Below are 11,922 nucleotides of genomic sequence, written 5' to 3'. Positions count from 1 at the left end.
GAGGAAGGATTAGAATTCAAAATCTTTGTGACAAACTGGAGAAGTAAGAGGTGGGCAAAATAAAAATAAAGGAGGTAACTCTATTACGACCATTATAAAATCCCATACATGGCAGAAATAGCAGCTACTGAAATATAAAATGGAAATAATTGCATAAGCAGCAGTTCTGCAGGAACAGGTCAGGCAAAGATCACATTAGGATATAGAGAATAATATACTCTGCATGACAAGCATGCTGGTACTTCTTGTCTGGCATGGTGGCAGTGTTTGTCTGGCACACTGGGGTGTTTATGACTCTCTTCCAGGAAAAGTTGCACAGTCCATAGGAAAAGGTTACTCAATACAGGAGCCCACAAAAATTAGGAGGAAAGCTTAAAAGAATTGGAAATGTTTAGCTGAAAGATGGAAAAGCCATCGGTACAGAGTTAAACTCTCGAGTCTGACTGAGGCTGTTGCAAAGAAGAGAATAATCTGTCCCTGGTGTCTGTAATGGGTACAATCAAGTCAATGGTTCAAATCTGCAGTGACAACCAGGCTACAGAGCTGGAAAACCTGTAAGAGAAAGGACAGTCAAGCCACAGCTGATGGCAGATTCTTCAGCAATGATGAGTTTCAAAAACAGGATAGAGAAGCCTAAGTCTTGATTTACTAAGTTGAGACTGGTAAGGTTTGGTGTCTCTAAATCCCTTTCAGACCATAGCACAGATACAAACCAAGGGGTGATGACACACACAAACGGAAGGCAGGGTGTGGTCTGTTATCAATGGCTGTGTCTTTTTTTATAATCTAAGGATAGAAATATCTGAAAATTGTGCTCAGGTAATCTGTGATGGTCATTAGACTACTGAGACAGCTGCTATTAAGTGTCATAAAAAGAGAAATCTATTTGTATTTAGTTATTTGTAGGTAACCATTGCTCATGGTCCAGTGTTCCTATGGCTCCTGAGTCGCAACTTGAAGCTAGGCACAGAGCTGAAGTTGTGCAAATATGCACAATGTCTGCAATGTGCACTTTGAAATTAAAAAATCCCAAGATATTTCCATTTGTGGCCATTGGGCACTGAGCTTGAAAAAAGTCCTGTGTTTATTTCTCGTCTCGTCTCAAACAGCAAACCCCTCATCAGATTAATGCTAGAAAAAGGACAGGATAAACATTTTATAAAAAGACCAGGGAATAAATGCAAACACAAATAATAACCTAAATTATCTAATAGCTGGGCTCCATCCCTACTTTTTACATTACATATTTATGTTTTGTATTCACATGTGAAGATGAAATTCTGTTAAATTAGGTTGACAGACTTAGAATGAGTTTCTGAATGCAGCTTCTTCTGAAAGCTTACTTACAGATCATCTCTCCCTCACTCTCATAAAATGATTTCTTCACAAGCTATTAAAGAGGAAGAATTTCAAGAATTTTTCAAATCGGCTGATGCAGAGTAGTTTGACAGTTGCATGAGCTTCCATGTGCAAGAGAAATTATTCCCCAGAGAGAACAGTGCTATTTCCCTTTTGTTTATTTATTTGAGTTTTGTTATGGGTAATGCCCTGAAAAGTTGGAAATGCTTATAGCTCTTTTGAAAGAATATTATAAATGGATGCTTATCTCAGGCAATAAATATTTTTATTTCTTTAAATAGAAATACCAAGTCAAGGAACAGGATTAAACAGGAAGAATAAGTCATGACCAGCAACAGATTTTCCATTTGCTACAGCAAAATGGTGGTTGTTTGTTTTTTGTTTTTTTTTGTATGTGTGTGTGTTTTTTCTTTCTCTCCATAAGAATTGCAAACCAGTTGCTCCATCATCATTCCTGCGGGCTGTGGTGCTGCCCACAGCCCAGTGCCAGCCCTGTCCTCCCCACGCAGGTGAAAAGGCTAAAAGAGCTCAGCCCAGGGCAGAGCTTCCCCTCGTAAGCACCAGAACTCCACGAGAGGTTCACACGTGTCGGACACACCACGGGCAGTGAACAGCCAAAGCCATGGCACCTTCACGGCCCCCCTGGCTGCATTGCTGGTTTCTGTGTGTCCTATCCCCCTGGCAGCATTGCTGCTTTCCATGTCCTGTCCCCCTGGCAGCATTGCTGCTTTCCCTGTCCTATCCCCCTGGCAGCACTGCTGCTCTCCGTGTCCTGCCCTCCCTGCCCGCAGTGCTACAGCTGGAAGCCGACACCGCAGGCTTTGGCCGCAGACCCTGGCGCAGGTAGCGGGATGTGCCCCATGTCACACGGCGCCGGGGCACACAGCACACAGAACACCTCTCCAAACTCAAGTCGTGGAAGTTTTGCTGCCTTGCAGTCTCTAACTCCACACACCAACAAGGGCTATGTGCTCCTGCTGATGACCCACTGGCACAACTGGCTCCTGTGACCCAGAAACGGCAGAAAGTGCCCAAAATCAAAGGATTGGATCAGGTGCCCAAGGATCTTGAGCGTTTCCCTCAGTCTACAAATGTCTCCTTTCTTTCAGCTGCTCCAGCCTCTACCATATGTGGAGAAAAGCAGTCAGCTCCATCACTCACTCCCAAAATCATAAAAGTTTCCTTCTCTGGGGGTTGTTTTTATGGAGAACTGTTCTATCAAAAAACCACTGAGAGCAGATCCAACTGCTGGAGACACAAAAAAGGCTACAGCTTGCAATAAAAGGATCTGCTCCTATGCAGTGATCTCCTCATCGTGTTTAACCCTGTGCTGGACAAATCAAACATTAAGTCAAGCAGCAGAGTAACGCAGTAGGAAGGGTGTCATTGCAAAACAAGGCCACCAACCAACCAACCCTGAAAGTCACAGCATGGACTGGGAGCTTGTGAGAACAGCCTTGTATGAAACTCACTGTAAAACAAAATTCTTCCTATGCCATCTAGAGAGCCTTGCAGAAGTTGTATTGACTAGTCTGTCTTGTGTAGCCCAGGAAATTTTAGAATTGCTTGAAATTCAGGATACAAAAGATCTCGTAGAACTGGAACAAAAGCAAAGGTCAATTTTTTTAGAGCAGTGATTGTAACACAAGTGCTTGGCCAGGTCACTGTGGGCTTTCTCTCTGGTAACTGCTGTTTGCTTTAAAGCCTGTCAAGCCCATTATTCACACCTCTTTGTAACCAGAAAATTAAAACACAGGCAGTGGGTAACAACAGACTTTAATAATACACCTGGTTAGTACTTAGTGACCATCTTTCACACTCAAAATGAATGCCAAATCACCCTGGCAATTGCATTCCTTGTAGTTATCAGCCCTTCTCCTTTTCAAAATACATCTTTCTGACAGCGGCCCACAGCTACTATTTCCTTTTCATTCTCCGAAGTGCAGAGCACTACAAATACATCATTTCACTCTGCTGCAGTCCTTTCTGTCCCTTTGATCATCTCCTTTACACCTTCTGCATTTCTGCTTCCCTCCCTCATGTGCAGTGCATCAAAAAAGAGCAGCAAGTAGGGTTTTTCCAGGGACAGAATCCCAGCTGGTGTAGACAGCACAAATACCACTGAAGTCAGAAACATTGCTGTATTTAAGCCAGCTAAAATTCTGTCCCTAGTACATATTTCAAAATGCCTTATAACTCAATTAAAGCTTTACAATTCATTTCTTAGAGTACTGACTGCTGGCTCAGAAATTTCCTTGTAAAAGTATTAAACTCAATTGCAGTTCATTACTTTGGGACTCAAAGAGTAAACAATGAATGATGCTCCTTTCTTCCTTCCATTTGTTTTGACCCCTTAAAAATGTTTTATGCTGCTAAGAAGCAACTTTTCTAATAGCACCTCGACTGAATATTTGCTTCCTGTATTTTACAAGCTTAAACCTTTACATCTGGCTAGTCTCAGCTGAACATTTTTTGCGTCTATTTATAAAACTTGATCATAAAACTTGCAAATTCTTTAAACTCAGGCAATCCTGTAGTATTACTACACTGCAAGTATGGCTTTTCCCAGCTTAGAGACTGCCAGTGACTGAAGCTGGGAAGAGCTGCAAAGGAGGCTTGGGGTGATGGAAAATCCTGGCACTCAGCTTCTCTGAGAGTTCAGTTCCCACTGAACATTGCATGGTGCCCAGTGATGTGAAAAACGTGTAAATACCTTGAAGAAATCCAGTTGTCTTTTTCACAGATTAGGAACTGAAGCCTGGAGCTAAAGTAACACATTCAATATCCCGATATTCAAAAATGAAGTTAGTTAATTCCGTATTTCCCTGGCTAATGATCCGAGTAGTTGATATTCCTTTAGCTCTACTCTCTCTCATACATTAAAAAAAAAAAAAAAAATGTCTCTCTCACATAACAGAGCACCTTGGATCTGATGTAGTATATGATACTGGTAAGATTAACACACACAATTTTACCATTGCAGAAGCTGACAGTCCCATTCCTTACCCAGCTGGCAGAAGACATGAACTGGGAAAAGGGATTTTCTTTGCAATTTTCTTGCATTGAGAATTGTTCCAGAGTAATAAGAGTTACTCTTTTCTCTCCACAGAAATGTCACCCTGTTAAATTGATCTTGTGACAGACAAATCCACATTTCAGCTGCATCAGTGGGAAGTGCTGTGGGCAGGGCAATGCCCCTGAGAGGAGACCATTTCTTAGTTCACGGGATGATGAAACACATGTGAATTCTCTATGCTTCAGCCAGCTTCTGAGGAATTTCTGTGTACCTCAGTCTGATGTTGCAATGTTGCACTGCCTCAGTAGTGCTTACTTCTCTCTTAGGAAACAAATCGCTGCTAGTTAAAACAAAACAAAAAAAGCAGCAGGGCTGCAGTGGAGCAGATATCTTGGCAGGCAGAGCAGATGTTAACTAACCCTGAAACTTCAGAGAGGCATCACTGACATGTACCTCAACAATTAGTTTTAACTGTTTCTAAATCCACAAATACTTTTGTATACATCCTCATAGGTTATTTTGCTCAAGCACCAGTTTCCATTTTGATTAATGAAGAAATAGAAATGCAAACTAGCCCCAGATAACCAGCACACAAGTGCCCAATTGTGCCTTAATAAAGCCCCTTCCTCTTCCCTCCCTGCCTGCTGAAGTTCACTTGTTTTAGAGGAGTGCATGAACTCACCAAAAGGCAGATTAATGTCAAAGTTTTGTGCCTTTTTTTTTTCTTTTAATTTTTTGGGCATGCCTGTGAGGGCTGAGAGCCAGACTAACAAACTCACCGGGAAAGGACAAAATATTCACCCTGCCCAAAACAAAAATGCCTAGAACTTTCTCCCCTCCCTTCCTTCTTCCCTCCGTCCCCGCCTCCCTCCCCTCCCACAGTTCTCCCGCCTGCCCTGAGCCACAGTTACCTAATTTCTACACGAACACGCAGTTTCTGTAAGCATCACCCTCACGCACCTCTGGCCTTCTGTCCGATCACATCTTGCTTTAGGGGAGCAGAGGCGAAGAGCTACTACTGAGGGGTTCTGCAAGGTAATCAACTTGTTGGATTTTTACTTTTTGTTTGTAATGCCTAACTAGTGGTTAAGTAGATGGACCAAGAAAAAACTCCTGGCAAACGGTCTTGTTGGAATTTGTTGAAGTAGAAAAGCCTACTTTTCTACAATACAAAAATAGAAACTCAGAAATAGATTTAAAAACATTTTGGCTTGCTTGCTTCCTGCAGAGAAAGAGAGGTAGTTTTTGAGATCAAGACCTAATTTAAAATATATAATCACTAGGATTTCTTTTAGTCATGGGTGCCAGTTGTATGCGTTTAAATGCACATATGCATTCTGAGTGAGTTTCAGTTCATCACATTAGACAGGTTTAGCAAGCTGCAGTCCCCTGGGACCACGTTCCAGCTGTTTCACTCAGCTCCCCACCGGCTGTGTGTGTCTCTCTCTCCAGCCATACTGCTGCAAAACGCCCTGAATTCTTCATACCTTCCTCTTTTGCAGGCTCAAAATTGCCGAGATGTTTCTGATTATTTCTCTGGTCACTGGGCTCGCCCTGTCTGCCTCTGAAGTCATGACAGACAAGGAAACTGACCCACGGCAGGAATCATTGCATGAAATACAGAAACAAGTGAACGACCTCTGGCAGAATTTGCTCTACCCAGTAACAGGTGGTAACGAGACTGATGGGATGATTTACACCACTTGTGAAATGAAGCCCAGCTCCAAAATAGATGCTGACAAGCCACAAGTGACTGGACAGATCTTATTCAGGCAGCATTATTCATATGGAAGACTGGAGGCCATTTTTTACTTGGATGGGTTTCCATTGGATAACAATCAGTCTAGCAGAGCTATACACATCCACGAGCTTGGAGACCTCAGCAATGGCTGTGATTCTACAGGGGGGCACTATAACCCTTTCAGAGTCAATCACCCTCGTCACCCAGGAGATTTTGGCAACTTTCTTCCTAAAGAAGGCAAAATCAGAAAATACAAAGCAAACCTCTTTGCCACAGTCTTTGGTCCACATTCCATCATGGGCAGATCTGTTGTGATCCATGAGCAGGAAGATGACATGGGCAAGGGCAATAATAAGGCCAGTTTGGAAAATGGAAATGCTGGGAAACGTCTGGCTTGCTGTGTGATTGGGATAAGCAACAAGAACTTGTGGGAAGAGAAACTGCCTGAGGTTATGGACAAGAAGAAGAGAGGGCTCAACAAAAGAACGTACAGCCAGGCTTAGGTGAAGTCCAAAATGCCAACTACAGCCTTGGCAGAACAAAGTAACTCAGGCTGTGCTGTTGCCCACTAAAATATATGGCTAAAGGATTCCCATTTGCTTGCTCCTCTGTGAAATGCGTATCACTTTTGTAGAGCTTCCTTTATGTAAGCCCATCAATAAAATCAGCATCAACTCAACTTTGTGAGTGTTTCCTTGAAGGAAAAAGATTCCTTTTATGCAGTTTGGGAGTTGAATGCATGTAAGCAAGAGTGCAGATGGATAGGGTGTATGGGCTAAAGAATCTGTGCACTGCAAGGGTCTTTTTAAGGGATCATCAGATGCTAAAGGAAAAAAAGTAAGAATGTGCCTCTCATTAGACACTATTCTGTAGTTAGGTGCCAATTTGAAAAGCAGAAACGTCTCTATGCTGTTAACAGTGTTGGGTGTTGTGTTGGTAGTGGACTTCCCCTAAAAATAAGGGAAAGTACAGAATTTTTTGTGTTGAACTTCAGATCCATTATGTTATTCTACTTGTATAAGTCTCTAGTCTGTGCCTGTTAGTAACAAAGTTATATACAAAAGTTACAATGCTGCTCAAACAATGATGATAAAGTTAGCAGATCAGAGAGAAATATTTTCAAAGCAAATAAATACTGAGTGTGTTCCCTTCATACAGACTGTAGGAACAAAGTCAGTTTGGGCTGGGAGAAGTGACAGTGAAAAGATTTAAGTAAGATAATTTTCAGATTTACAACTCTCAATAAGGCTTTACTTTTTAAATTTAACACAATATTAAAACACCACCCCATGGCTATCATTCATCTAATACTAAGAAGAGAAAAGGAAACAAGCAGGTAGAATAAGTATATCAGGAAATGTTTTCATTAAAGATGACAAAATTTATTAATAGAGTTTAACCACGTTGTGCTGTTAATCCAGGCAGCAACAAAAGACTGGTTTGCAAATAAATTAAACTGCATAATTTAGAAAGCAAACTACAAAACAGAAGCTTGTAAACAAAACGCTATCTTTTAGAAATGTAGCAGATTTTCAGCTTAATCTCAGTTAAGATTTTGAAATACATTCCTGAGCTCATAGGGATTAAAGAAATTCCACTGTCTTTATTATACAAATTCCCATATGCTTAAAAATAGTCTCACTTAGAAAAGAAGCAGCATTCTAAAAGATGCTTCTTAATCTGTCATTTTCACACACTTATTTTACAAATTCAGTGAACATTATTTTTACAATAACCACATCATCATACTTTCAAATGAAATCCTTCTCACAGATAATGCATGACTTCGTCTTTAGATACAACAACCTCCTTGAAATCAGTTTTTGAAATGCAGCTTCTCCATACTACTGCCACAAAATACCCTTACCAGTTTGCTTCCCCAAAGCCCAACACCAAAAAGGCTTACATGTCTGCTTGTGATTTCTGCACTTCTCAAGTAGTAGAAAAAGGGAACACAGATCTTAAAAAACAACACAAAAAACCAAAACCATCCCTCCAAATCTAAGGTAGAGTTGAGTCCACAAAAAACCACTAGTTAAATTTACTGGGGAAAAAAAATCATTGCTGTATTAGCACAACAGTATCAGTTAAAGCAATATCCAAGGAAGATACTGACAAGAATATTTAATTACTTATCACCTAGTGCAGCAATGTCTTACTTTTACAAGCCTCCTTGCTTTGAAGTCTTGTGTTCCTGGGGGAAAGCTAAAAATGTAGCTAGAATACACATTTGCTAGAAGAGAAAGGAGAGGGCCAATATTGCAGCAGTGGTATCACTGGAAATGAGGTTTTAAGAGACCTATGTATCTTACTGGAATCTAGTGATTGGAAAGATTTAAAAATAGCATGTAAGAGGGAGAATGGTATGAGGACAGTTACTAAGATGCCCTAATTGTTGGGCTGTACATCAGTATGCTCTCACAGAAAACATACTGAAAAGATTCAGCAAATGAGGCACTCAAAAGCTGTTCATCCAGCACTGCTTCAACCTTACAGCAAGCTCATGATTAACTAATAGCATTAACTGGGACTGGTAAGAGACTGTGAGCAAAATGCTCATTCTCACATCCCTGCATCAGGGAAGAAACAGGACAGGGAAATGGGAAAAGACCCTCAACATTTCTGAGCTCAACACATGAAATCTTGACCTTCTTACTTGCTTGCCTCAGTTCTGACTGCATTGATATTTAGCTCTGTGCAGGATCAGTCTGTGAAAGATGGAAGAAATACATCTCAAACAAAATGCTACTTCATGTGACATTCAGGCATTAGAGGAAAAAAAATCCTCCACATTCTCCTGGAGATTTTAATTTCTACAGCTATTTTTCTTCTGACTGTCACAAAAATGAGTCAGTAATGCAGTCAGTTACAATTACTGGGAACAGCTTAACAATCTTTCAAACACTTAAACTCTTGTTTTTTTTACAGGTGATGAGGAATTTTAATGGTGAGCAAGATAACAAAAACTTTTTACTGCTTCATGTCCCTAATACCCTTAACTATTTATATAACTTCTGTTCCTAAGGACTGCTGCTTAACATCAGTGGAATGTTACACTGTCCAATTACCCTTAAAGACAAAGTACACATATTTGAGGAGCAGTGTAAGTATGGCTTTATATCCTACAGACAGACACTGAAAGGGTTACACAAATGCACCTGCTAGGGAAAACACATAAGAACAGAGACAAGCCACATTTTTCACTTTCCAACCATCACTCCTTATATTTATATGGAATAATTTACATACAGCCTTTCTTCTGCTGAATACAAACTGTTCATGGGCTCTGACACCTTGATTATGGCAGCACCTGCTAGCTCATCTTACACATACAGAAGAGTTTGTCAGTACTGCTAATATAAACTCTCTTTATTCAGTAGCTGACAAGTGGGCTGTAAAAACTTGCAGCTGGCAGTTATTTGTCAAAAGAAGTACTCAATCTGGGAGGGATTCTCCTTTTTATTAGTAGTATATTATTAAATTTGCTTTTATTTTCTCTGATTGGTTTCAAGTTCTAGGAGTGAGAAATGAACATTTACAGACAATTAGGTCTCAAGCCAGAAGAAAAATTGCCTTGACGGCTGCTGGCCCATAGAAGCTCCACAGCTGCAACACTATTCCTTATGCTACAAACAGGAGAGGAAAGACCTGCCTCCCCTTCCTCAACAGCTGCTAACTTCAACCTTAAGTATTCCCTCATTGCTGCCCTCCTAGAAGCAGAGTGGCACAGCTCCAGCATCAGGACCCAGCTAGGGAATGACACAGCAGCTCCCTTTCCCCCAGTTATTATAGAAATGTTTTTCTATGACTAAACCTCTTCAAGAGAAGAAATTTAAAAAAGTGGCAACAATGCAAATAATCCTTCTATCACAACACAGACTGGTGAAATGAGAAGGAAAGGAAGAGATCCTTAATTCTAAGGAATAAGGAAATAAAAAAGACAAAAAATTCCTTTAGAAAGGAGAGCACAGATAGAGTAGGCTGAAACCTATCACCCATTAACTAAGCCCAAGGGCCCCTTCCAGCTCCTGTAAGTAGAGGAATGCAATTCCAGAAACTTGACAGCCAAGTAGCTGGACAGGACATCAGGACATCACTAGTTCTCCTCTTGCTGTTTTCTTCGCTTTAGAACAGCATTGTTGTTTCTCACAGTAAGACTTCTGGCTTCTCCAATGATGTTTCCTTCAGAGCTTCATTAAACCGGGCTCTCAGTATCTGGTGAAATAACTTGCTTCATTTTCATGAGATGAGCTGGGAGAGGAAAGGAAAAAATTTGTACAGTAGACAAAATACAAAGTATAAAGTTTTGTAATGAGAGAACTATATACATGCAGGGATAGTTTTCAGAAACTTCCTGTAAGGGAATAGTGATCTTACTCTAAGGATGTACTGACAGTCACTTTATGTGAAGAGAAACAGAACGCAGTCTGCGAAAGAAGCAAAAGCTCGCAGCCTTAAGATGCTTCTCAAGTTATCACTCCAAATTTTTCATCCTTGAGAGATATTTCTCAGCATTAAAATACAGTCCAGCACTAGGACCATACATGTTTCAGGAGCCTAGTGATAACAAGATAAATCATTATCATTAGCCTCTTTACTACACTAATGTAAATTACATCAATCTATATAGAAACTTCAAATGATTACAAAAAACCAACACAACTAAACTTCATCATTAATTCTTTCCCTTAGGTAATTTACAGTTTTGGTACTGTACAGCCAGAACTAACAGAAAAACGTCTTTTTAGAAGAATTACTAACAGTTCAATATAAAATAATCAACCCTACAGCACAATATTTTACTGATCATATCTGCCACAGCATAGACACTGCACAAGGATTACAGTGAGATGCTTGAGGGCCTGGATTTCATACCTCAAGCCAAACTGTTATCCAAATATTCACGGTTTTCAGCAGCATCAGATGGTTTCTTGTTTTCAGATTCAGAGAGCTCCTCAAAGCTGTTATTTGTGTCTGCAGTTTTAACACTGAGCCCTCCATGCCTTCCAGCGTCCTCAGTATGCGCCACATCCGTGGTGCTGCTATTTTGATCCCCTCTTTCATTTGGAATTTCACATTCTCTTTCTAAGGTTTTGTCATTGTCTTTCAGGGCCTCAGTTTCACCTGTTCGTTCATTCTCAGAGTTTGAAGGATCTGTGGGGTCAGATGGATCAGGGCTGGAAAGTGGGAGCTCTGCCTCTGATGAATCATTAAGCTCTGCTTCAACTCCCACGTTCTGCTCCCCCACAGGAGCGCCTCCTCTTTTCCCTTCCAGTTCTGCAACTGTCAGTTTAATTATCTGACTTCCAAGCTTGTTTATGTCTTCTTCCTCAGAAGGTAGCTGGGGTAACGAAGGGTAAAAATGTTTATTTTGGATTCTGTTATTTAAGTTTGTTTCCTCTGGAGCCAAGGACTCACTTGCAACAGCGTAAGTTTCATCACATTCTCCCTTCTGTTCTGCTGAAAGAGAAATTGAACAGCAAGATACTCGAGTCAGTTTGGAGGCATTTGTTATATATCCAATCTGAAGAATATTACTACCAGTGCTGGACCACAGAGATGTTTATCTCAGTAAGGAATTTTTAAGAGTGCTTCCCTTTCCCACCCAGGCCTGTTTCTTAGATAATAAACAACCAACACTAAGTTTCTTGCTGGATCTGGCCCTGTTTTGGATCCTGTCTTTCCCGAATACCAACCATTTTAAGAGTCAGACAGTACCACACTGTAGAACAGCAAGGTCAGGAAAACTTTTCCAGAGGAATATCAACTCCAAGCAAGGCACTTAGCTATGGAAATTTTTGGCACA

At 40.7% G+C, this 11,922-nt stretch overlaps 2 protein-coding genes across 4 annotated transcripts in view; one reads left to right on the top strand and one right to left on the bottom strand.

Moving 5' to 3' along the window:
* Window positions 1–5,256: 5,256 nt before the first annotated feature.
* On the top strand, window positions 5,257–6,795 carry SOD3 (superoxide dismutase 3). The gene is made up of 2 exons (XM_066317160.1): window positions 5,257–5,410; window positions 5,878–6,795. The coding sequence occupies exon 2, from the start codon at window positions 5,894–5,896 to the stop codon at window positions 6,617–6,619; it is 726 nt and encodes a 241-aa protein (XP_066173257.1). The 5' UTR covers window positions 5,257–5,410; window positions 5,878–5,893; the 3' UTR covers window positions 6,620–6,795.
* A 681-nt stretch (window positions 6,796–7,476) lies between these two features.
* The window catches only part of CCDC149 (coiled-coil domain containing 149), a 52,131-nt gene continuing 47,685 nt past the window's right edge, over window positions 7,477–11,922 (bottom strand). For 2 of the 3 annotated variants that reach the window (XM_066317158.1, XM_066317159.1), the window contains 2 exons: window positions 10,992–11,573; window positions 7,477–10,367 (listed from right to left, as the gene is read on the bottom strand). In XM_066317158.1, the coding sequence (XP_066173255.1) occupies window positions 10,993–11,573 (581 nt within the window). In that variant the 3' untranslated portion in view covers window positions 7,477–10,367; window position 10,992. Of the gene's footprint in view, window positions 10,368–10,991; window positions 11,577–11,922 lie in introns of all 3 variants that reach the window. The other variant, XM_066317157.1, reaches the window with a different exon arrangement.

This window comes from Sylvia atricapilla, chromosome 4 (genome assembly GCF_009819655.1).
Source record: "Sylvia atricapilla isolate bSylAtr1 chromosome 4, bSylAtr1.pri, whole genome shotgun sequence".
In the NCBI taxonomy this organism is placed as follows: domain Eukaryota; kingdom Metazoa; phylum Chordata; class Aves; order Passeriformes; family Sylviidae; genus Sylvia; species Sylvia atricapilla.
This window is presented reverse-complemented; position numbering and strand designations above follow the sequence as displayed.